General features: G+C 38.1%; 1 protein-coding gene across 1 annotated transcript in view; it reads right to left on the bottom strand.

Annotated features, from left to right (window-relative positions):
* RUNX1T1 (RUNX1 partner transcriptional co-repressor 1) overlaps positions 1-24585 on the bottom strand; it is a 131436-nt gene extending 106851 nt beyond the window's left edge. Inside the window, 3 exon segments of the mRNA XM_069466236.1 lie at positions 24163-24219; positions 24222-24305; positions 24471-24585. Coding sequence (XP_069322337.1) covers positions 24163-24219; positions 24222-24305; positions 24471-24585 — 256 coding nt within the window.
* Positions 24586-27327: the final 2742 nt, after the last annotated feature.

The following is a 27327-nucleotide window of genomic DNA, read 5'->3' as shown; positions in this document are numbered from 1 at the left end:
CCTAAGGAAAACAATAATATGATCAAAGAACAACTGAATCCTTAAGATTTCCAGAGAAAGCAATCTGTGTAAGCCCAGCAAACAACAGATCTTACCACCCCTATGAACAACCCTATGAATGCATGAGATACCTTTAATCTCTACTACCTTTGCCTTCCGTAGACTTGTAGCTAATAAAAGCAATTCTTGCTAAACATTTTTTTTTTTTTTTGGAACCTGGGAGTTCTAAGAACAGCATTTGTCCAAAAATAATAATCATCATCATACTTTAGCATAATATTTAACATTTCTCATATCTTTAAATAAATTCAAATGCAAACTGGTTCTCTTCTGTTAACATCTATTTTTTTAAAATATCCAATGATTCTGGGTGGTGAATTCTCTTTTTTTATTTTTCGATATTTTCCAAATCTTCTAAAATGAGCATGTATTATATTTTAAACCAAGAAAACAATAAATATTACTTTGGGTGCAATGAAAGAACTGAAAAAAACCACATGAATGTTTTGACCTAGACAGAAATTAAGCTATTTTATACAGCAACAAAAATAAAATAAAAATTCATCTTCTCAGAGTTTAGAAAAATTGTCTAAAGGATATTCTTATCATTAATAAGGATTAAAACACTTTCAACAAAATCCACCAGGTGGAGCAAATACACAGCAATAAAAAAAAAACCCAGCATTTTTTTCATCATCTTCTTTCACAGAACTTTTATCTCTAACAAACTCTCCACTTCTATCTCTCCACATTGCATATTATCAAAATCTACGCATACAATTTGCCACATTTATAAACAATTCAAACTTACTCAAAAATGATTTTTAGCTACAATGAATTCTATCATAAATTTACATTCCCAAACTCCTTTATTTGTTCAAATAATATCCAGCATAGCGTATTTACCTTTATACCAATGTAAATTTTTAAATTAATGTTTTTCAATGCCCCTATAGGATTTCACCAGGCAAAACAGAATTAAATGCTGTATATTCTGGAATACACTAAAGAGTGGTTAAGCCTATAAATCTCAGCTCAATTCTTTTACCCTGTATGGAAATTTCAATTCTTACTTCAACTTATTAAAATTATTCTTAATTTTATATACGAAAATCTTATTAAAATGTTGGGATACTATGCCTCTTTTACTTGTTGTATCAAAATGTCCTTTTTTTCATTCCTGTTGGCAAACTGACACAAGTCCACAGTTACTAATATGATGTTTTCCCCTGTCTTTATTCTAGAGTAATTCACTGCCTCCTCCCATTCTCTTCTCCCACAGATTTTTTTCTTCCATTTCGCCCTACACTTACTGAGCACACTCAGCGCAAGGCACCAAACCAATTTTCTCTTGTTCACATTCTGTTCTTTAATTCCTGATGCCACCTGCAAGCCACAACTCTCTCCGTTCACTTTTCAAAGTCTTCCAGGTTTTTCTTACGTTATACACTCTCTGCTGCCAAAGCCTAATGCTACAAATGGTGCTAATGTTACCTGCATTTAAGAAAGCTCTAGTTGGACAGAACTACCAAAAAGTTGGAGCTTGAAAGAAGGGTACCGAGAGTCTCTCAGTGGAAGAGAACACTAGTTAGGAATGTTGACGGTGGCTTAAAATATATTTATATGTTTTCTTTTTTCATATTTATACTGATGTTGAAAAGAGAAATGCTCTGAAAGAAATGCAGCAGGCCGATACATAAATAAACATGCACATGCCTGAGGATACGCATAACACTTATGGCAGAGCTACTTACACTTGTGCATAATAGATCATGATGATGCCAACTCCATCACAAGGCACACACCAGGCTAATCCAATTATTTAAATGATTATATGCTTTTTAATGGGGTGGTATACAAATATATAAAATATCGACATTACTTTCATAATATAATATGAAAAAGAAGTTTTTAGAATAATTCCTACCAAATTCTTTCCTGCAAAGACCAATCTCTTCATTCTTTGCAAAGGACAGAATCAATTCCCTGGAGCTACACTTGTGCACTAGGCAAAGGTATATACTGCACTCTTTACATGCTCATAACTCCTATTACCATTAATGGAAGGCACATATGTGCATCTAAAGGGTAAATGCCCTTCAGTCTGCATGACAGAATCCTAATGAAGTAGTTGAAAAACCAAGTCAATGCACATGTAGTCACACATTCCCCTCTCTTTGCAGGAACCACCATCACCACCGCCACCTTTGCTCCCCCCACCAACAGCAAAGACATTTCATCAGCTCACAGTGTGGATAAAGAACCTGCTGGATTTCCTCTTGGTAAGATAACATCTTGTTATATTCAGGCAATCTCACAAATGGCTCCATCTCCAAGCATTTCTTAGAATATTTATCCCATGTTACCAAATTGACCACACACTGCCGTCCAAATATTATTTATCACCACCCCCACCCAGTTCATCAAAGAGTATATGGCCCTTCCCACAGCAAATGTAAAAGACCATATTCAAATTCCAAGGAAAGGGGGGGAAAAAAATCCAACCTTAAAGTTCTATCACCTTTAACAATGGACTATGCTATTTTCATGAATAGATTAAGATTCCAAAACTGCCTCATAAAAAACAATCTCTGAACTACTAGTTCCATACTGAATTACTAGTGAGTCTGAGTCAAAAAGAGCAGCACACATAGGACACTATATAACAGGAACTATGAAGTTAAGAAGCCAATAAATTAAGGCCAGTCCTCCACTGGTTAATGTCTGTTGCTGTTACAAGAGATTGTTTCATAGCAAGGCCAGAAGTGTATAATGAAAGAGCCAAATTTTAAAATCCTTTTTTTAAAAAAATCAAGCATATCTGTCAGTGTAGTCCAGGAGAGAGCAGGGAACACAGCATTGGCAGGAACCTCAAATTCCTGACCAAACCCTCTTCCACACAATGCCTTCTGAAAGAAAGGAACCCAGGGCTTGAGCCAGCCTGACGCTGGCGGACAGACAGGGCTGGCCTTGCAGGATGTCAGAGCGCCAGGCGGCTGCAAGAGATACTGGGTTTTCACACAATCCCAGCCTGACTGTTTTGCTCTTCAGGTAATTAAACAAGGAAGCAGGGCTGCTGGGTATGAGCCTGACCCCAAAGCTGTGGCTCCATGGTTCTGCATATCAACTTCCGCAAGAACTGCCCGGAGCATCAACAGAACATTCTCCTCTCACTCTCTCTCATTTCCTTCTCCACCTCTTCCTACAGCTGACCCAGAAACAAATCCTGCTTACAAAAACATCCATAAGAAAGGTCTGAATTTATTTGTAATAAAAATCTCTGTGCTATTCCTGGCCATAATCCTCCAAATTTTATAAAGCAAAAAACTACCTCAATGGCAGGAACATCATAAACATTCATATATAACAAATCTATGTAAAACACTGGTATCTTAATCAAGATGAGTTAGTCGAAGAAAATAATACCCAAATAATAATTTTAACATGTGCTTCATTAAAGTGTGAATCTTCAAATTCAAAATGCTCCCCAAGAAATAAATAATTTTGATAGTCCAGTATACACGTTAAATATTTGTTGTGGTGCATAATTAACAGTTATTTTATATTTTGATAATGGTCATTAATGTAATCAACTAAAACCTATGATCTGGTTTATTACATTCCATCAGAAATCTTATTTATACAAAACTTTAAAACATGCCTTATGTGCAAAGTCACCATTAAAACTCAGGAATATAAAAAATATCCTTTAAAAAATAAGAAAGTGGTATATTTATATATGTTATACATATTAAGCAATGATTAGAATCATACAAATAATATATTCTTCCTTCATCTCAAAATCCATAGAGTAAAATATAGACTGAAAGAGACAGAGACCAAAAGAGAGAAGAATACAAAAGCATGCCTGCTTGTCTGTGTTCAACACAAAGAACATTAAATGAAAACAACTGGCATGCTGCCAAATTCCTATAGAGGCAAAGAGATTCAAATAAATTGATTTCACGCATCACACTGACCTGGGATCAGTGTGCAGTGCTACAATAAGCTCAAAGCTCCATGTGGGGTAAAGCCCATTAATGCTATCAGACCCCTCAAACATGCCCAAGAAAAACTAAAAGCAGACACTCTAAAACCAGCAATTTTATTTAAGAAAATAACTTTCCTCTTTTCCTAACAAAGATACCAATGTTTAAAGGTACACAGCATCATTTATGTTAACATTTTTAAAATAATCCTTTTTCAAAATATGAATGTGGATTTTTGAAACCCACACAGTATGCAAAAACTGATACTACCTAAATATCCCAACCCATGATATGCATGAATGTAAACACACACCACTTTGCAACAAAAGTTTCCCGTCACTCTTTCCTCCCATGCTATTTTCTCTTGCATCTTTTAGAAAGCCAATGGATTTTTTTTTTAGTATGACAAATATTGGACCCTTCTTAGAATTTTCCATAATGGCTTTTAAGAGCAAGCTCCTCAGGCCAGACACCACTCCTAGCTGTTCCAAATCCGTCCAGGCCTCCCAATGACACGCATCACAGGAGAACAACTCCAAATGGCATTCTAGAGGACCAAGCACTGTGTGTGTTGTGGCTATGCTTTAAAACACGGTACGGGGGGCGGGACATACCAGTGTTCTGCTTTTACCAGCTTCCACCCAAGCTGGTGGCATGCCCCCTCCGTATTATTTCCCCCTACCCGCCAACCTAACAGAGGCAGGCCTGTCTCCGGAGACCCCTCGCGTCTGCTTCAGACCTGCCACACACACCAGACTCTCTAGCGCCACCTCAGGCCATTCTCACTCACAGCGCCCACTGGTCAGCTTCTGGTAGTCCTTAACCTTTTTTTGCTTCCAAATCACAACTCCAAAACTCCAAGAACCCAATGGATTCCAAGTGTTTGCAAATTTAAAGTATGTGATTTCTGTTCCTCTCAACTTCTTGGTCAACTTGAGTCTGAATCCCATATTTCTACACATCCATTCTTACCACAAAGGAAGAAAAAACTAGTAGTAAATTTTCTAATGCCACATAGAAAATAAAGAAAACTCAACAGTTATAAAATAAGCCAACATAAATGTGTATGCGTGTATATACCTGTGTACACGCATCAGTCCCTTAAGTATGTACATACACATTACATGTATAGGAAAGAGAGAGGGAAAAAGAAATTCAACATGGTGTTTCTGATACATGATGCTGGATATTAAGTATTCACGTATTATAACAAATATAAATGCAGTAAGTTGTATTAAGATGTGGGTCCTTGTCGTGCATTTTGGCTCTTCCATGTTACAATGGTTCACTGCCAGTAGGTCACAGATATATTCCATATGACCAGAAGAGAATATGATTGTAATGGGATGGGTGGGTATGGATAAAGATAATAACTATATGTATTTACATTGTATGTTCAAGTTTTAAAATCCAATATCCTTTTCAATTTTTAATCAGCACCTTATTTTTATCATATTAATAACAACCCCAACAGGCATAAATTAGGCAGAGAGCAAAGAATTACATCCTGTTTGAAAACATACTTTCTTCTGATGTAAGATGAGGAGAAAACAATTCTAAAGCAGGGTTGGTGGTGGTAGTTATTATTATTAGTTTGTTTCCTTTAAGATAAGATATTACTATCCTTCTTTTTCTCTATGTAAGACTTTAGAAATCTAATCAACCAAGATTTCAGTTCTCAAAAAACTAATTGTTAGTAACAACAGTATATAAAGTAAGAAGATAGAAGCAGAGATGGGCGATGCGCAATTGCTTAATACAACTGGATTCCTTGCCTTCTCTTTTGAATTGATGTCTCTCACTAATTATAGCAGAAGAACATCGTCATAACATGGAGGAGGAGGAATGAAAGGAAGCAAAATACAGACACAGGAAGCAAATCATAATTAAGGCTTCCCCAAAGTAATATATCATTCTATAGGGAATTATTTCATTTTTTCTGATCTTTCCAAAAAAACCTCTCATTTGCCAACACCTTCCTGGGAACTTTAAGAACAAGCCAATAAGTATTCATAGGAATGGCAAGAGTAGTGATTGTGGGGTGGACACCAGCAGTGATGTTTCCAGAACAGTGGTCACAGAGGGTAAATATTTTGCTACTCTTCTTTCCACATAGTCAGGAAGTCAGTCACAGAACTTTAAATCCCTTCCCCAATCACTAGAGTGCCAACCAGTATCACACAACATTTGTGTTGACTCTCAACTTTTTCTTAGCAGTTTATCCTTATTCATTGGTGCTTCTGCACAAGTCCACTATCTGCTAAACCTGAAACAGGAGACATCAACTCTCTGAACCCATAACTTAGAGCTTCCTTGAATTTTCAAATGTTGCAGACTTTAAGAAGTCTCTTGCCAAATGGCAATGCTTAGTATATATTTGCTATTTTCCTAAATTTAGCTATCACTTTTTTTTAACGTGTCTATGGATATGAATCCTGCTTAGGAAGTGACATTCGCCTAAAACTTTTTTTAAAAATCCAAATCAACCAGAAGAAATAATAAATTGAAAAAACACTTTTTTGCCTGTTTAGTCAACAAACTGTTTCAGAAAACACCATCTCCTTGCTACAATAAACACAGAAATCATGGCATAGCTTTTACTCTTTAACTCCAAGTATTGCTCGGCTTATAACAGATGTATCATGAAACATGGCAAGGAGCACTGCAACAAGAAAAGAGTAAAAAATTTGGTACTTGATCATTTGATATCTTTGGACCCAAAGCTATCAAGTAGGGTTCCCACAGCCAGATTGGTCCCCGTCCAATCCCCACACCCAAAGATTTAAAAGACAAATGTTTAAAATATACAATACAAAGCCTTTATCAACAAGCACTAGAATAAGGAAGGAAAAAAAGAAAATCTTCACAATTATAATTTATTGGAAAAAAATAATTGATTTTCTGGTATGTAAGTAAATTGGAAAATCAAAATATTTGTCTGTTCCTTACCTTGACAATATTCAAAGTTCCCTTTTTTCCGGCAGTCACCTATTACTAAACTCAGTGCTCTCCAAGTGTTTCTTTTGACAGATATCATTCTCCACCAATCGCTCTGCTAATTTCCTCTCTCCTTTTCTGACTGGGACAGAGATTATGTTCACCAGCCCAGAGATCAATCTTTTCTATTGACAACAACAAAGGGAAAAAAAATGCATATATCACAACCAGTCTGAAGTATCATACCCACCTATTTACATAATACTAGGCCAGTTTTATTTTGTTTTATAAAACAGATACAAACTCTTCTAAATTTTAGAAGAATCCAAAACAATCCCCATTGTCTCAGTTCCTATAATGACATGCTCTAAAAGACTTTTAATTTTCCAGTCATCTGACTCAAAGCTGGATTCATTTTGAACCTGAAAACTCTTCTTTTCTTAAATTGGTTTTAAAGTACATGTACGTCAATACCTTAAGAGAATGTGTTAGATTTTACCTGTTTCGGAAAAATTAAACAATCTGTCAAATAATATGCTTCTTTAGAAAACATTTGAGACATCATATGTTTTTATTTTATGGAATTTTACATGCAAGTTAATTCTGTTTTAAAACAAGTGGTATCCACATTGTTTCATTATTCTGAACTTTCGATATTGTCATTATTAGCTAACATAGTTTAAAACAACTAATAACAGTGAAGAATAATTTTTATGTAGTTAAGCAATTTAACAATATCAGTAAAAACAATTATTGGTGAATTATTTTACAAAATCAACAAACTTCTACTACTTTTGCTTCTTCTTCTAAAGCAATTCAAATTTTCTCATTTTTCCTGCTAGATTTGGCAGGTTTAGAATTTGCTCATTCATCCATTCACAAATATTTACTGAGTGCCTATTACTCACCTACTACTATAAATATGACTACTACTACCACCACTACTATGAATAGAAAAAGCATCACTATTTAATTCTTACACTCTATGAAAATCAAAGGTCTAGCACAATCATATGTACATAAGGTAGGAATCAATAAATGCAAAGGAATAAAGATTTATAAATGTATAAAGATATTAAAAAAGTACTACTAAGACTGTTGCTATTATTGAGATGAAATTACTTCCTAGAAATTAAAATTGGTGAACATACTCAAATGTATATAAAACAATCAGATTCTATTTTTTAAAAAAATTATCTTTTATATGTCACATTATGACTCTGCTGTGATACAATCATTTGTTTCTTGTTGTTCTTTATGGTAAAAAAATAAACAAATAAGTACTGATTAGGAAAAATACAGTACTAGATATTTCTCAGTTGCAATTTGCCTTCACGCTCAGCAAAGATCACTAAATACAATCAGTTGGAACTTGGAAATATTTAGCTTACTATGAAACTTACAATTTTATTAAATGGTAAAGCAAAAAAAGTCAATAAGAAAATAACCAAGATACACAGATACATATAAACATATAGATTATATTCAATACTCAAATACTGGTGTGGGGGAGGGGCATACAGAAGCAGAGATTGGAAGTAAATACATGTTAATATTATTTCTGAAGATGGAAATATGGGTAATTTTTCTACACAATTCTGTTATTTCTAATATTTCTATACCAAGGTAAAATCATTTTATAAATAGAGACTAAACAAATATATTGGGAAAAAGAAGAAAATGGATACTTCTCTTAGAATTAATCATGATATATGATAATATTTTGTGCTTCAGCAACCATCAACAAAAGACACCAGAGAGCCTGATACAAGTGAATCATGCCCCTGTATGGGCCATAGTCATAATCTCCACTGAACAAATGAAGCAGGCAAGCATACACAAATCCTCCAGAGTCTAAGTCTATTTCTTCCTTCTCATGACTGCTAAATACCAGACTAATGACTGGGTTTACTAACAAAAATGGTGTAGGGAATTTTGGTTTTGAGGCACATAAAATTACCATATGAATAAACTTCCTTTAAAAGACAAATTTCTCAATTAGAAATGATCCCTCAATATAGAATATACTGTTTCACTTTTTAACTTCACTTGTGGTATCTATTTTAATCAGAATATTAAGAATGAAGAAAAGTTGGCAAGAAGACAGTGTTATGAAATATTTTAAATGTATATATTTATAAATTCTTAAATGTTAACACAGTATACAAATACACATTCAAACAATACACAATGTAAAACTAAAGTTACCCATAAAAATTTTTCCCACTTAACGATTTTATATATGAAACAATACATCACAGTCAATAGGATAACTCAAAAAAAAAATAAAGGAACTAATCTTTAGATTTTTCAAAATAATGACTTTGGAGTATCATGTTTGTGCTTCATACATCCAACACGTTAAATGCCCTTCCAATGTGAAATGATAATAAAATAAGTAATGGTAATGAGCCCTATGAAATATATGTTCAGATATTTCTGATACCTATTCCACACTAAAGTCTGTATCATGTGCAAATGACAATAAAATTCTCTATCTTTAATAATGGCTTTGTTTGGATCCTTGGCCCTCAAATTTGTAAAACCTCATTATGAGGGGAACATACTGAGAAAAGTTTAAAAGCTAAGCTCCACCAAGAGCAGAATGCCTCAAACAATTTGTAGTTCTACAAGAGTGTTATTAAAAAGGCTCAACATGTTGTATTACCATGGAAATTGTGGAAAACATACATTCCCAAACAAATATTACTTTTTCTCAATGGTATGAAGTAATGAAAACCACATGTGTAAATCTGCGATCCGTGCAGTAGTTCAAGCTGCAGCTAATAGAAAATACAGAAAGTGAACTCTGCTATATAAAGGATTCTTGTTACAGAAATATAATGTGAAAACCAGATGCAGACAGAAAACCTTAATCACAGATGGGAATGTAATCACTGGCATACAGAATACTTTTTTGATCAATCTTAACCATATGCGCAATGTATTTATTTTCTAAGGAATGCAATAACTTGAGAGAACCTTCTATTTGAATTCAGTTAACCTCATATTTATAATGCTTTTATCTTACTCCCCCATCCCTTCAATGTGGATACTGAGCCAAGGTTTTAAAAGGAAGAGTTGCTGGCCTTGGCAAACCATTCTTGTATCAGTTTATCTTTCAAAAATTTAATAGGATGTAAAGACTACACACATCACAATCAACCTCGAAAGAGATCAAGTGCAGCTCCCCCCTTACTGTATTCTCAATCACTGCCAGGAATCCTCTCACTGCCTAAACACATTGCCCTAGAGAATTCTATCAACATTTGGGCATTTTTTCCTTTAGTAAATAATACATACTTATTCCAAAAGTGAGCATTTAATCACACCTTGTTTTATCTATCAACCTGGGTTGAATCAAACCTTAACTCTAACTTTTCTCTTTCCTTTTATAAAAACATTTTATAGCATAAAGGATGTTGTTTTACATTAACAAAAATACATTTTTGGTTCCAAGGGAAATTACCACAAAAGGAACCTGTTATATCATATCATATCAGAAAACATTACCTTGGTAAGTACAGTCCCTGGCCCTGGATTGTAGCTTACCTTTGTCAAAGCTTCACCATGTTATTTGTAAGCAATTCTCCTGTATCTCCCTGCTCTGAAGTAGTAGTCAACAGAGCACCACGCATGCCTCACTTCAGGGCTATACTCAACTTCCAACAGGAAGCGACTGGGACATTGTGTTATTTGGGTGTCCCTCAGCGTAGGTCACGTGAACTAAATGTCATTACCCTACTTTCACAAGCTTCCTTAAGCTTCCATGACACACACTCATCCAGATTCTCCTTCTACTCATCTCCTAGGTACACACACAGAAGCACACGGTCCTTACTCCTGCCCTAGTCTCACATACAAGAGCCTCCATAACTTGGCACTAATGCATAGTTTTCAGCCTCCGCTCTGACCATGGCCTTACAGAGTGCAGCTATTTGCTGGCAAACTCCCCAGTGGAATGCTTCATCTCATCCTTATGGCTTTGTTCAGCGACCTCAGGACTCTTCCCACAGACTGCTCCTTCTCGTCTCCCAGGTTTCAGTTATCACCTCAGGCCCGGCGCGGTGGCTCACGCCTGTAATCCTAGCACTCTGGGAGGCTGAGGCAGGAGGATCGCTCAAGGTCAGGAGTTAGAGACCAGCCTAAGCAAGAGCGAGACCCCGTCTCTACTAAAAATAATAAGAAATTATCTGGACAACTAAAAAATATATATATAGAAAAAATTAGCTGGGCATGGCGGCACATGCCTGTAGTCCCAGCTACTTGGGAGGCTGAGGCAGGAGGATCACTTGAGCCAGGGGGTTTGATGTTGCTGTGAGCTAGGCTGAAGCCATGGCACTCTAGCCCAGGCAAGAGAGCGAGACCCTGTCTCCAAAAAAAAAAAAAGAATCACCTCAGAGATGATTTCCCAACCATCCAAAAGAAAGTCTCACCACAACCACCTCCATCATTCTAATAGTGTTTCTTAATTATCTTCATTACATTTTAGACTATGTAAACTAATCTTAATAGCTTCTCTGTTATCTTTTTCCCTCTCCCACCTCTGAACTGTAAGCTCTATGAGAGCAGGGGTCTCGTCTGTGTTGTTTATTACTCTTATTTTGCACACTTGGAACTATACTCAGTACATAGCAGTAGCCCAAATAAAAACAAATAAATCCCACCTTACAAAATGCCACAAAGGCCCAACTCTACCCCTAAGACTTACACAAACTTTCCCTGGCTACTCCTAGGGCCCATGATCTTTTTCTCTTCTTTATATTGTAGCAGCATTTGTGGTCTACATCAGGCTTGGCAGACATTTACCTGCCAGAAACTGTTCACATGAGCCCATTCCCACAGGTGCTGTGTAGACGTAGGCCAGTAGGGATATCACCCAAGGCATCCAGGACTGTGAGGCCAGCCCTTCCTCCTACACTGAGAAGCAGGATACTATGATTGCAGCAGGAGTCCAGACAACCTTTAAGATGTAAATGCACTCTGGCAGTTTTTATGCAGAGACTTATCTCCCAATTGAGTTCCTCAGCTGTTGCAGAAAAGAATTCCCATCTTATTCTCTTTACACTTTCAGGCCCTACATTGATGAACTATATTCATTCCACTAGCAGAGCCACAAGGGCGTGGGCATGTTTACCCAACAATGCTCACACCCAGTGCTTAGCACAGTGCCTGGCACACTGAAGGTGTTCACTTAAATACTGGCTGAGTGAACAGGGAATAAATGATTATCAAATATTATCCGGTCTTTCTTCAAGCTCCTTTCTCTTGTGATAAGGCATTATTTCCAAATCCAACAAATATTTTTATAGAACAAATTAATCAGAAGGCAGATGACCAACAATGCAGCATGATTAATGAGTTAATAAACCAGCCAATTTTAAATGGTAAAAAGCTGTTAAATATCTGTTACACATATAAGTTTCAAGAAATACAGTGTTGTAAAATGACCATGGCCTGCATGCACTGACCACTTAGAAGCCTACATGCACCCTGGCTGGACTGAAATCTCAGCTCCTACACTTATTTATCAGCTGTTTGACCTTGGACAAGTCACTTAACCTCTGTAAGCTTCAGATTCAAATCTTTAAAGTAGAATAATAATACCTAACTTAACAGGATGATATGAAGAGATAATTCTTATAAAGTGCCTATCTTAGTGCACCTAGTGCAAGTATAATTTTATCCAATGTGCTCAGCTGTTATCATTTGATACTAGAAAGGAAGTAGTGCCTATCTTAATATTATGGTTCTAAGTATTAAAATAAAATCAAAGATCACTACTCAAAAATGACCCAGTACAAACATAATCTTTTTCTTTCTGAAAGTCATTACTGCACTGTTAGTGATAAAAAAAAAAGTATCTAGAATCAGTCAACAAAACCAAAATATGCAGAAGTAAGCTGCAGGTCCTAAAACATTTTGAGTGGCAAAGAAAAAATGTTTCCCAATTTTTTTTTTCTTATCTAATTTCATTTGTGAAAGACCATCTCTAGGGAATAACAGATGAGAGAACCAATCATTTCCAAAGACTGGTTTCTCCAAACAAATGTATCTGCTCCATGCCAACAACTTACACAGGAAAGAAAAACGGGACTTTGAAAGTATCTGCATTCACGGCTCATGGTCACATATCTCAAGAGGCTACTATAACTGTCCAGCTGCAAACATGGCCTGGTTGCTACTGCTCCTTATCAGCTGATCTCTTGCTCTTTTTCCTCCCTTTCATTCTCCCTCTCTTGGTCTCTGTCTCTTAAAAACTTGCAAACTTGTGGTATCTTTGTACTCTAAATGAAAACTTCTCTAAGTGCAGTGAAAGGTCTTGATAGTTTTCCATTTTTTACTTTAGTAGAATTCCCACCTGCAGACTGTGTGGCTGGCCCCGTTCATGGGGAAAACTCCTGGGTGGTGAGATTTGAAGAATTCCAGGAGAGTGGTGGTAGTAAGCCCTGGAACAGCAAAGCCTTGAAGAAAAAAAAAAAACTAGGTTCAGACCCTGCCCCATCACTGGTGCAGGGTCATCTTGGGCAAATAAGTAGATCCATAGGAGTGACTTACAAAATGAGCTCACTCCCAAGCCAGTATTAAATAAGATAATATGTAAACCTCACTCCATAAAGGCCTCCAATATGTCTCCTCCCCACACACATTTGAAATTGTTCAGTCACTAGCATTAAGAAACTGAAGGCTCACTCAGTTAAGAAAGAGTAGTACAATGGGCATTGGTGACTCAGAAGCAGGGAGGATGAAAAACAGGTGAGGGAAGAAAAACCCTATCAGGGGCAATCAGTGTACACCATTCAGGTGACAGGTACACTAAAAACCCAGACATCACCACTATACAATTCATCCATGGAACCAAAAACCCCTTGTACTCCTAAATCTATCAAAATATTGAAAGAAACAAACTGAAGGCTGCACTTCTGAAAGTGTGTCTTCAAATGGAAATGTCACCTGAAGGATTAACAGTGAGACTCTTCACCCACATCTGCACTCTGAGCCATGACTCTCAGGCTGAGATGGACCTGTCTCACTGTTCAGTACCATCTCTGGTTTTGCGCCTGGTTCATCAGGCATCGCAGCAGTTGCGATCCCACATAACGTGGAAGAAAAGACAAAACTAGATGAGGAAGGAGCTGGGGTTGGTAGAGTACTGGGGGGAAAGTTCTCAGCCTGGGGATCTACCCAGAAAACACATATGGGCAACCAAAAGAGGAAGAGCGCTCCTGGCAAGGGGCATCTGGTAGGGAAAAGCTGGAAGCCACTAAAATGGTTTTTAGCCTTGTTTGGATCCTCGATCAAATGAACAGTTCTATCTCATAAAAAATGTCCATATACACAAAATTTTCTTTCCAATTTCAGGGAGCTCATCCTTCATAAAAGTCCCTTTATGAACTTCATGGTAAGAAAACAAAAACAGGTTAAGATGTGCTGTCATCTATGAAGATCCAAGTAGCTTGACCACTTCACAGTTTGCCTAAAGTTGATCTTGTACATGGGATGTTTTGTTTTGGGTGGGGGAGATTTGGTTGTGTTTTATTGGTTTTTGTTGCTGTTGTTGCTGCTGCTAAAACTTACAAGCCAAAATATGGCAGCAATAAATTATGCATCCTATAAGAGACCATAAGGAAAGGGGACCAAGGTGGAAAGAGACTGAGAAAGAAACCAAAAAAATTTCTTTTTAGTGTTAGCCACGAAAGGTTTCAGGACAGTTTTAAGTAAATAAACTTGAGTTCAAGGAATGAGCTTTCAACAAATATTTAATAAAGCATCAAAAGGTACCCCAACTGTTCCAGACTCCCACTTTCAAGGAGCTTACGAACTAGCAGAGAAGTCTGAATAGCATGGATGATAGCAAAGTTGGATGTGATAAATTCTGCCTTTGGGGAAAAGAAGTCATGAAGGCTTCAGAGAGGAAAGTTTCCCCAGAGGCTTAGGAGAAGACAAAGCAGACTAGGCTTGGCTTCCCTGAAGAAAGAGCTTAGAAACCCAGATATGATGGAACCCATGATTTTAGAGAAGGCTGAGAGAGCAAGGTCTAGCAAAGCAGGGGTGTTGTCTGTCTTGAACATCCTCATATCTGCTGGTGTCAAACAGGGCCAGACTCTCCACTAAGTCCATGCTGAATGAAGGAAGAGCTGGACAGAGGAGATACTACAGGGGTTTTATAGAAGAAAGTGGTGACCAGTTCCAGAGCAGTCCAATCAGATGCCAAGAAGTAGTAAGCCTTTACTGAAGGCTGTGCTTCTCACATGCCATCTCCTGTCATCCTCACGACAACCCTATGAGGTCATATCTCTACTCTCTGGATGAGAATTACTTCTAGATGAAGAGGGGCAGCAAAAGAAAAGGATTAAACAAGTGGTAAAGCACTTGGGAGTTAGGTCTCCTCACCACTACACTCGACTGTCTTCTGGCAGAGAAGAGAGCAGCATCGCTTTCCCCCAGAAGAGTAGAATTCCAGATCAGTCAACCCCAGTTTGACACTGCAATCTGTAACTTTACCGTGGGTGTAAAGGGTGTAAAGTGTGAATACAGGCACAAGATTTGTAAAAAAGATTCAGAGTTCCGAAGGACATGCAGCAAAAACATTCCTTCCCACCACTAACACCTGGGTCCCTTTCTCTTCCCCCAAAGCAAGCCTATTGTCAAATTCTTATATATACTTCCACAAGTAGAATTTTACACACTTCTTATACAACTGTAGCATTCCACAGGCATTCTTCTGTGCCTTGCTTTTTTCATTTAACAATGTATCTCAGGAATGATATTAGATCAAGACTTAAATGTCTCATTCTTTAAAAAAAAAAAAAAAGATTGTTTTTTTATGCTTAAGTTCTTTTTTGACTGCCAATGATTAATTTTTATCAAGCAAAATTCACAATAGAGGTCTTAAAAAATTCAATTCTGACAGATTTTAGAACAAAACCACAAACTCCAAATTCACTTACAGTTCAAAGAATAAAAAGAATTGTCAGCATGTTTTTAAATTTAATGATATTAAACAAGATAAAAGACTCTTAAATGATATCTTGATGAACCATATCCTAAAAATCCTCATACAGGTAGATTTTGTTGTTATTTCTTCCAAAACTAAAATCTCTTATATTTTTCCTTTGCAATACCTTCTGCATCTGCCTCTTCCTTCTCATCCCACAACCCAATCCTGGTCATCCTTCTGTAAACCCTAAACTGCTGCAACAAGCTCTCTGCCTGGCCTTGGCCTCCATCCCATCTGGCCCACCATATTAGGGCCAACTCTTTGCAAATACAAGTTTAATTGGGTCCATGGTTTCCCTTTATCTAGCACAAATTTTTTGTGTTTGTTTTTACTTTGTTCTTATTAAGATCCACTTTACCATAGAATCCTTTGTTCAAAAGAAGTCCAGCTACACAGTCTAATACATAAAGCAACTTATCATAAAAGCAGAACTAGTCTGGTTTTACAGTAGTAAGGGGATGGATGAAAAGCCCTGTGCCTAATCTGGGTACCCTCCATGGCACCTCCCGACCTTGAGGGGCCCCACAGAACAGTTTAGAAATGTCTGGCGAATTCAGAAGATGACGCTTAAATCAAAACACTTGATATTCAAGACATTTATGATCTTTTTGCTCTTATTTCCTACTAATCACCCAAGGGTCCTTTTGCTGCAGCCACATTATTAATTTATTCTCTCTCCTCCCCTACCCCACCCCAGTACTCCTCCAAAAGCCTTTCCCCAACCTGAGCTTCTGCACTCTCCATCCCCACTTTATAACTTACCACAACCCCATCACTATAGCTTTGCTTGATAAATCCTACTTGTCTCAAGACAAGCTTAAATTCCCATTCACTCCTGCCTTTAAAATCTCACTTTACTATTTAATTGGTAAGTGACTGAGATCCACCATCTTTGTAGCTATTTAATTTGTCCTGAATGGGTTTACCATTCAGTGGGAGCTAAGCGTACTACTTGCATGTGTCTCTACCTCCCCCTCTGCTTTACACATAGGAGGCATTTATTAAATATTTATCAATTTACTTTAGATTCACTCTCAAGAGTAAACATTTTACTTTTCTAACAGATACTCTAAAAGATATCTTTACCATGGCCACCAAAACGCCCATGACAGTCTTTAAAAATAGTCAGATCAGGTCTAATGGGTTGTTCATTTTATTGCTCTTCACTTATGTTTTCCTCCAATATTTTATACCCGCTCCCTCTAGCCAACTCAAAGATTAGGCACGTCAATGGAGACCAACCACATTTACTCTCCCTTTAGACATGAACTGATGTACCTCCCCATATTTAAACAAAAGGATGAGAATTCATTGTCTGCATTTATTTCCCATCATAGGTCAAAAGGGGATCTCATTTCTAAATAAATCTAGCAGGAGCTGAGAATGAAAACGTATGACAGGTGGGCAAAGGAGCTGGAGAGTAAAGGACAATACTTGTCTGATACATGATAAAAGTTACAGAATCCTAAGAGTCACTTAAAAAGAACACTTTCACAAGAAAGGATTACTATGCCAGTATGATAAACACCACTGTTCCAGTCCCAATATCATCTGCCGTTCTTCCCAGCTGTGTTTGCTCATCCCTGTGTACATAACATATGCATAGATTCAGAAAATAAACTAGCAGCCTTTCATGACCTGTCTTACGGCTCACATCCTCCTGTATCCGGAGGTCAGGGAAAGGGGTACAGTATTTCTAGTCTTATCCAGACAGACTAACCAAACTCCTAAGACTTTGTATTTAAAGCATAACATGCACTATGCTTACAACCACGGAAGATGACTTCCCAATTTCTGATATTCCACTTGCCAAATCAAATGTGCATTTGAAATGTTCTCTACAATGCTGCTGTGCTACTTCCCAGGCACCATGATCTGTGCCAACACTTTCAGGTACCATTATCTATCCACTTTCCTAATATCACCAGGTTCTGACCTCCTACCTAAGTGTTACTAGGTCAATTCCCTAAAAAGTCTAGCCGAAGAGTCCTCCCAAGCACTCTTTATAATATTACCTCCCAGCTAGTTCTCTCTCCTAGTGCTCTAATTATCTTAATACGTGGCCTCATCTAGCTCAGCACTGCTCTGGTGCTATTTCCCTTCATATTATTGGTGGCCACCTATGTCTGGAGCTTCTTTAGACAAACTGCCATTACATCTCCTGGTTATATTTTCCCCAATATTTTTCAGCTGTAATATTCAATCCAGTCAAGTACCAAGAGTTCACTGCATACATATTTTTAAGACATTCTCTTTTGTGGCAAAGAGCTTCAATCTGGCTTCCCACTGAATGTTGAATACCCACGCAAAAATTTTCTACAACCTATGAAGCACCAGTGATTCCAGTGGCTTTCTTTTCCAATGGCAGATGAAAATAACATTACTTCCAAGCCCTGCCAATCACAGATATTCCCAGTAAGCAGAAGTTTCCACTGCCTTCCTGGATGATGACAAAATGCTTACCTGAATCAAACCAGAAGAATGCAACAGCTCCTTAGTTCCCCAAAACCTAGCCTGGGTTCATTACTAATATTTCACACATTTGAATCAAACTTCTAATAGTGTCTATATTTTAATGTCCTACAGCAATTCTACAAACTAGAGTACAAAATCGAAGTGCTATTGGTAATAATTGGACTTTGGAATGTTTTTAGAAGCAATAGCAGATTGTCTATTCAGACAAAGCAAAAGGAGTTTTTCAGCCTTTCTTAAGATCTGATGCCTAGCCAGATAATAAAGTGCCCCTGTTCATTTAAATAAGCTGTTACTGGGTTCTCTCCAAAAATGGTTTAAAGAGGTCATTTTCTAAATTTCCAAAGTCATATGGGTTCAAACTTTGAGACTGTGGGGTACAGTGGGTGCCTGGTTAGCACCACTAACCTCCACCCACGTCAGCCTCTAGTCCCTCACTTGTAACCCCAGGCATGGAGTTCATCCATCATCTTGCCTAGCTACTATGACAGAAAACATACAGGTGATTTTCCTTGAACAAAACCTAAGACCTATAGTTCCTCCTCACCACACAAGCAGATTCATTCCTCCATCATTCACCTCTGGAAAAAATATAGTTAAAACCTAAAATTTCAGACAATCCTAAGATCTAGGATGGCTTTGGAAAGAATGGCGTCCTACTCCCAATGCCACTTTTTTAAAGTAGAGAAGAGAAGGAAGCTAGTGACATCCTACACTGATCCATTTCTCAGTTAAATGAAGATTTATTGTGATCCCCACCTCAATCCTAGAAGTAAAAAATATAATGGAATTTTTTTCACTCTTCTAACCATGGCAAATACCCAAATCCTACTCCCATAGCAATCACATGTAGATTCTGTACATATGGGAGCTGTGAAGCCCGAAGATCACTCAGTCTGCCCTTCGTCTTACTTTTGAGGGGTTCACCTGAGGGCTGGGATGCACCCCAGGCCACCCATGAAGTCTATGACTGAACTGGAAAGGGAACTCCAATTTGCCTGTCAGGGGACTGCACACACACACTGGGTCCTTTTTTTTATAATAGAGTATTTTACACTATGCAACTAGTTACAGACTCTTTTTTCTAGAGTAAAAGATGGTACAGGATCCCTTTATCTTAAGGATGACCAGGAGATTGGACCTGGCCAACTGGGAAATCAAGATAAAGAGTAACTGACTGGGGTGGACAAGCCTCAGGGGCTAGGGACACCGGGCAGAAGACCGCTCCAGCATGCTGGGTAGGGTCAACAAAGGGAACAGACTGATTTCTCATAGCCTCCGTGTGGTTTAGAATGGAGCTATTCTGATGAGGGAACAGACTTTAGTAATGGAGAAGCCTGGATCAGGAGATATTGAGGAATACAGACTGGCAAACACTTGTGTGTATCCAGGGACATGTCTGCTAGTAGCTGACTCTGATTCCTAGGTGAGGGGAGAGGAGAAGGTAAGTAAAACAAAACAGTGGGCGAGATCATGGCTGCTAAGGAGAAATATCAAGCCAAGTATTCAGAGAATAAGATCCTAATTATTAAAACTCAGGCACAAAAGAGGTCATTAATTTTAGGAACACAAGGAAACCTCAATTTTCTAAATTGAGGCAAAAGATCAAGCCAAAAGAGCAACTATGGCCAGAGTCTTAGAACAACGGGCTGAAGTTCTTTGAAATGATGGAAGTGAAATGAATCATTTACTTAAAATCAGTGATGAAAATGTATGTGAAGATTCAGGCTAGGCTCGTAGTAGGTCTCTGATATTTATCAGTTCCTCCCCTCTCTCCCAAGACCAACAACTAAGTGGTAGCCCTTGAAAGCCTTGTGCACACTTAGAAGTGGTCTGTGCCCAAGGTGTTAAAAGATTAATGAAGCCAGTCAATCACATTCCCCAAGGCACTTAGAGGTGCTTAGATTGTTGGAGACACAATAGGAAAACTTCACATTTGTGCCCTTTGCAATTCTCTTCTACAGGATCTATATTCTAAAGGCCCTATTCACCCAAATACTGATTTGTTTTAGAGACCTTGATCAATACGAAACCTACAAAAACAAATACCTGCTTTATTCCTTCATGCATTACATTATGCAGATAATCGCCATAAGAACTATCAAAGCAGAGGATTTTGAGCTGCTCTCTGTTAGTCACTGAAAATGTTAGTGGTTAGGAGCAGCATTGATGGTTTTAAACTTTTTTGAACAAGAGGGTCCCATGCCTTAAACATCAGCCATGGGGCATTACTTTATCAGTGTTTCTGCTGTTAAGAGCCTGGACATGATTTCATAAAGTATGAAGATTTTGAATAAAGTTCTAGGAAGCTCTCCCCTGTTGGTGCCATGTAAAGTACTGTGGCTTCAATACAGGATGTGGCTTCACAGAAAAACAACTCATTAGATCACATCAAGAATGATGGGATTATGTCTGTGAAAAAACTTTTTAACACTAATGTGACCCAGCATCTTTAGCATCTTTCCTTGAAAGCGGCATTGCTGTACCAAGGAATATAGTTACATGATCTCTTTAAAATATGCCAGCAGAACATGCCACATTGGAATGTTATTCGGGCTTCAAACTGGAAACTACATTCCTTAAAAGCATTATTCTTTGGTTACATACATGGAATCACAAATATATACATTTGACACTGTTCGTTAAACTAACTCGAGTTGGTGTTTCAGGAAAAACGTTGCATTTGTTAACATCAAACACGCTGATGTGTCACTATATCTGTCTTCCCTTTATCCATTCTTGAGATATTCTAAGTTTATCTGTGAAGAGTATGGTCTAGCAATTCACATGTGAAGCCACAAGCTACATAGTTAATTGAGCCTAAACAGTGATCAAGTCTCACCCTAGACAAATTACTAAAGGCACAAGTCAACCCAACTGCAATTGAGGATTGAGTTAATATCGAACCTTATCCAAATTTCTTAAGTCTCCATTCCACCTTAATTCTCTATGCCCATGTTTTATATGGATAGCATTGCCATTCACTTTCCCATTACAGGGGTGAAATATTACTTTTATTATTAAGATGTGTTAGTTTTCTTTTTAATTAAGATTAGATGATTTTGAAAGAACATGTCTTTCCTAGAAATGTCACTAGTAAAATGCATCTAATTTTTCTCTAATGTGGTGCTTTCCCTGTCCATAAAACTTATTTGATTAGCAGTACTATAGAAGCTAAAGCTTTTGTATGCAGGCACTCAAGCATAATTTAATCATTTTATTTAAGCATGAAAAAAATTATTCTGAAAGCCCTGTTAGGTAAAATATCCCTGATTAAACTTACATTTGCAGGTATATTAAAGGTGAAATAAATCATAGAATGCTCAGTATGCAAAGGAATAGTGTTAACTTTGTTACAATAATCAGCAGTGAGTTAAAAATTGTAAATTAGAGAATGTAAAGAATAACTATCTCATTTTAAATATATGTATTTAAACAGGTTATTTTAAAATAAATTTTGTTTTGTGTGAACCCTTTTTATATTATCAGGATTTTCACCTATGGAAACCTCTTTTATAGTCAAACAAGATGAGGTCCTAATTGCATAATACCATTTATCTGCTGAGGATAAAAGTGCCAACAAATGAAAATGCACATTAGGCAAGAGATTGTCAGAATAGAAAATTGTTTTTTTTTTTTTTATTTTTTTGTTTTTTTGTTTTTAAATAACCCACTCACATTAACAAAAGACTGCAGTAGCTTCCAAATTATAGGTTGTTATTTTTAGTGGAAGTAGTTCAATATTCATATTGGAGCAGATGTAGCAGTTTAACAAAACAGCTCTTCAAATCCTGCACAAATTGAAAACAGGAAAACTGATTGCATTTTCTCTTATCACTTTCCTTTTCTGAATTGACACTTTTGGCCTTCTGAAAATTTACACATGGCTTTCATCTCAACAGCACCTGCCGATCAAACAGAAACCTAACATTTTCATAAAAATGGTATAAAAGACTAGTTTTGTTCTAAACACTGTAAAGGGCATCAGTTGCCTACTTGATGGCAACAATTGCTGTGCATAAGTCATATTCATAATAGATTTATATTTTCATTAAACTTTTTAAAAATACGTTAAGTCCCTTCTGATTTTTTTTCACATTCACTTTTTGTATGGCTCAAATTTCTTTGACTCCACGCCTAATACTTAGTGTCATTATGAAAAGACTGTGCAAATATGCAAAAGGGTAAATTACACTAAGAAGATAATGTATATTTAGTATTCTCTCTGCCTCTGCTTGAAATACACATTTATCTCTACATATTACTGCCTATGTATGCACATGAGTGTGAAATATATACATCCCACTTTGTATTCCACCCACTAAAAGAAAACTGGAAACAAAAAGTCAGAGTCAGGTCCTATTTTTGAAGGGAACTTATACATTCTTTTATCAGATATAGATTTAGCAGGTGCTTGGCTGTTTGAGTACCCCAGGTTGGGGAAGAACCGATGTCACTCACACAACACCCTGGTGGCCTAAATGAAATGACTGACCACCCACTGTAAAGGGAAGGCAAAGGTAAATCTTGAAAATGGGTATTCTTGCATGTAAAATATGCAAGATTGCTAGCTAGCTTGCTTCTCAGATTTTTAAATAAAAGTACTCCACATATTTCTCTGGAACACCCAATTCTGGGTCAAATTAAAGATGCTCCTAAGACATGCTATTTGTGAGTTTCTTAGCCAAGAGAGCTCTACCCTTTCTGAAGGATTCCAGTCTGTCCTTTCCCATTCTGTCTGGGTGATAAGGTAACCTGAAGGCAGAAATGACATACAGTAATATATGTGCCACTCCGGCCAGTTGGTCTGTGAATTTCAGTGTTTCATCATGCTCACTGAGGCAACAGCAAACCTGAAATGTCAATATGTTCAGTCAATGGAAGTAAAATAATGGGACTCTATTGTCTTACCCAATCGATCTGCCGCTGTCAACAAGGAAACATGCCCCCCTGGCTTTAAACAAATTTTAATTAGGCTTTTAGTTACCAGATCATATCTATCTATCTAAGAAAACACCTATTTTGACAATGTGCAGGAGGCAAAACAATCATTTTTCTACTTTTATTCATTTTAAGAACCTTCCAAAGTTGATACCACAATTTTTTGAAATGCACTTATGAGTCAATAAAACATTTTTCTTCTTTTAAACTGACTCCAAGCAAAAAAAAAATTCACAGTTCAAATCCGAAATACAAATCTACCTAACAGATTTGGATTTTTCCCCCCCTAGCCCGAGTTGAACCATACTATAAAATCAACTAATTCCATATTAAAAGTCAGTTTCGTTTGCTTTTCTCACTCATTCAAGTGCTGTAAAGCATCAATTCATCACCCATTCAAAACCAGTCACACAAAACCAAACATTAATGATCAATCCCCAAAGCCTCTACCCTCTTCTCTCAGTTGATCAATCCTAAACGGAAGGGGCAAATGAAACTCCTGTTAAAATGCGGTAGGTGTGTGGGGCTGAGAAGGGCAAGGGGGGTCGGGAAGAGGAAGAAATGCAACATTTTAAGTCATTCCAATCGCACCTAAGTTCTCTAGCCCTTCATTCCACCAAAAGAGAGACTGTCTCACTTTAAAATAAAATAAAAATGAACTAATCAAGTTGTTAAGCAGTTTTTTTCTCTCCGTTCTTCATCTAAAGGCTTCGGCGTCCAGTCAATAAATAATCTATTGTTCCCCCTTTATCGAGTCTCTTTAAACCCATTCAGACTGGCAAAACTAAACCCAATTAAAGATAAGGCCCCCCGTAATCTCACCTCGGTGAGTCCTGTCTGGATGGCAGAGGTGATGGGAGATAGCGTCAAGGCCAGGGCTGATGCCGCCTCCTCACCCCGCACAACAAAAGGCAGATTTCTCTTTCTCCCTCTGCTAATCTTTAAATGTAAATTCTCTCCGCCAGCTAAGAGGAGCGACAGATAACACGTTACATCTTCACTTCTCCTGGTCTTATCGACTTCTGAATCGTCGGGAAAGGGGGAGAGGGAGAGAGCAAGCCGCCTCCCCGCGCCCCCTCCTCCGGCCGCCCCTCCTTCCTCCCGCGGCTCCCCCCGTTCACGGAGATTACCTTCTGGCAAAGGAGCGCGGGCGAGCGGCCGCCGCGGCACCCAGACCGCGGCTTTGTATTCATTAAACACACATCGGAGCTTATCAGAAGTAAAAGGCTTGTCAGGATGGCACATTGTGTGTGAGTGAGTGTGCGAGCGCAGGAGGGAGAGGAGAGAAGCCAACGTGCATCAGGGTGATTACAATATCAGCAGGGCCCAGATGGAGGCAGGAAAATAAACACAGGGTGCGTGTGAGACGGAGCGGGAGAGGGAGGAAAAGTGGGAGAGAGAGGGAGAGAGAGGGAGAGTCAGAGAGAAGAGACGGGCAGGAGGGAAGGAACCGAAAGGGATGGAGGGGGCGGGGGCTCAGGCCCCAGGACGGGGCTGGAAAGTGGGGGAGAGCCATCCTAAGCCTGGCTGGGGAGGAGAGGCAGGGTTGGGGGCCGCCTGCATGCCCAAGTCTGCCCCTACCCCAGGAAAAAAGGGGGGCGTCCTCACCAGCAAACTGTATTTCCCTGCTCCAGGCCTGGACTGGAACATTTTAGAGGTTCTGTCAAGGTCAGAGGGGGGATCAAGAGCTGTCTCTTGGCAGAGCATAAGGAGACATTCCCCATCTCACCTCCATCCAAACAGCCACAATTTGCAAAACAAACCTAGTGAGTCCTCACAGCAGTTAAGCAGCCTTCCAGACCAACCTTAAGTGGGAGTTCTCTCCCCTTTCTTTGCAGCCCCCCCCCCCCCCCCCGCACACCCACCCGTACAGAGATATAAAATAGCTCCTTTCCCTGGGCTTTAATGTGTCCCAGCTGAAGATTCCTGCAGCCAGCATCGTTGTGATAAGGAGGGCCACTTGTGATTGGTAGCTACAGGTGACTCTTAGACACCTGCTCCACCTCCAGAAATTGTGTTGCGGGAGGGGGTTCCTTATGTGTACATCTGAGAGTCTATTTTGGAGGTGGAAATCTGAAATTGAGGCAATCAATCTCAGCTTGAGCTGCCTCATGGCTCTTCACCCACCCAGAGCCTGAGAATCAATCAGAGAACAAGCAGGGGCTAATGCCCCTCCGCAGTCCAGAGTTCATCCTCCTCCCATGCAGGGTCAGAGGGAGATACACCTGAGTAGTCCCTCGGGAGCCCCTTTTCACTTTTAAATGCACCCATCAGACAATCTGAACATCTGATCAGATCCTTAATGGAGTGCAGATAATGCTGCAAAGAAGGTTATTTTATTGGGGTGGGAGGGGGATATTTGGTTGTGTTGTGTTTCCAGGTACTGAAGCTTGGTTAAGAACTCTCACTACAGTATGAAGAGTGAGTTCAGAATGAAAGAGCCAGTAAACTACATCATTTTTCATGGCACATACTGTAGCCCCAGCTGCTGTGAAATTTAGGGTTATAAAACAGTTTGTGCATGGGGTCTCAATAGAAAGACAAAATGGGCGTGGGTAAGGCTAGTGAGTAGAGAAAGACAGAAGAGCAAGAGAAATAACAGCCTCCTTTTAGAGGAGACAAATTTTAAGAGGTTTTTTAGAAAATGAGAGGTATTGTTTAATCAAGCACTCCCCACCAAATCACTTAGCCAAAAAACTAACCGTTTGTGTATAGTGGACACCCCCAGCCCCAGTGTTCTGACCCCAAGAAAAGAATTTAAAGAAATTTGGTAGGTAATACAAAGTGAAAAAGGCTGGGCATAGGTGGGGGAAGGGCATGTGTGAAAATCTTGTCATGCAATGAATGTCAGATAAAAAAGGGGTCTGCCACAATACGCCAGTAATCCAATAATGTGAAAAACCTTGTGGTATCACTAAGATGAGAACAAGGTAATATTTCTCCATAAATCTTCAAAAGTGACCAGGTTCAATAGTCAGAGAAAGGTGCAAGGGTAGGAAGTGAAACACTTGGCAGGCTACATTACAAAATCAAGTGAGCTCTAAATGGGTGAAAGTCTGTCATCCTTACATGTTTTAAATTTAATAACAGATTTCTGGAGTATCATTTTAGCTCTCATAAAAGGTCACCTTTCACCTTTTCTCTAGCTGTTCTAGAAAAATGTATTCAGAATAACCAGAAGCAACCACACATACCCTCCCCTTTATTACATTTTAGTCAGGTCAGTTTGGACACAGACTACATACAAACACCTAAAAATCCAACAAAATTCTAGGAAGAAAAACATACAATTTACAAATTCCTACTGATTTTTTCCTTATATGCTCTTTTAAGAAATGCTATTTTTTTTAAAAAAATTACAATACTATTGCTTTCAAACCCAGAAAACGTTTATATTTTTCTTTAAGAGGCATCCCAAGCACTAAAGGCATGAAGAAATCTGTGCAAAAGCTAATCTGCCAATGTTCTCATTTCGTAAAGGCACAGTATTTCTATTACTACCTTGTTTGTTCATTGACTTTTGGCTCACAGTTATAGAAAAGATCAACCAATTCTCAAATGGGAAGAATCCATGACTCTCTTCCAAAGCAAACACTTTGCTGCAAAGCTTTCAATTAAAAAAAGAAAAAGAAATACAATAATCAAGAAGTATAATCACAGAATAAGTGTACAACAGAAAGTGGTTTCTATAATCACAGCTGTCTTAAAGTCCAGGCTAGAGACTAGAAATCTTAATTTCAACTAGTTCTTTTCTTAATAATAGGTTACCTTCCTATAAAAGCAAGAAGTCCATCTGCCCCAGGCAGATAAGTTTTGAAGCATTAATTCAGATAAAAATCTAGCATTTTCTTTCTTTCTTTGAGTATGTGAATTCTAGTGTGCTATAATGTGAGAATTCCAACATATGACCATTATGGCATAATATCTCATTGCTCAGCTTGTCATTATTTCATTTGTAATTCTTATGTTAATTATGTTCATAATTAC

Source organism: Eulemur rufifrons, chromosome 3, assembly GCF_041146395.1.
Source record: "Eulemur rufifrons isolate Redbay chromosome 3, OSU_ERuf_1, whole genome shotgun sequence".
Lineage (NCBI taxonomy): Eukaryota > Metazoa > Chordata > Mammalia > Primates > Lemuridae > Eulemur > Eulemur rufifrons.
This window is presented reverse-complemented; position numbering and strand designations above follow the sequence as displayed.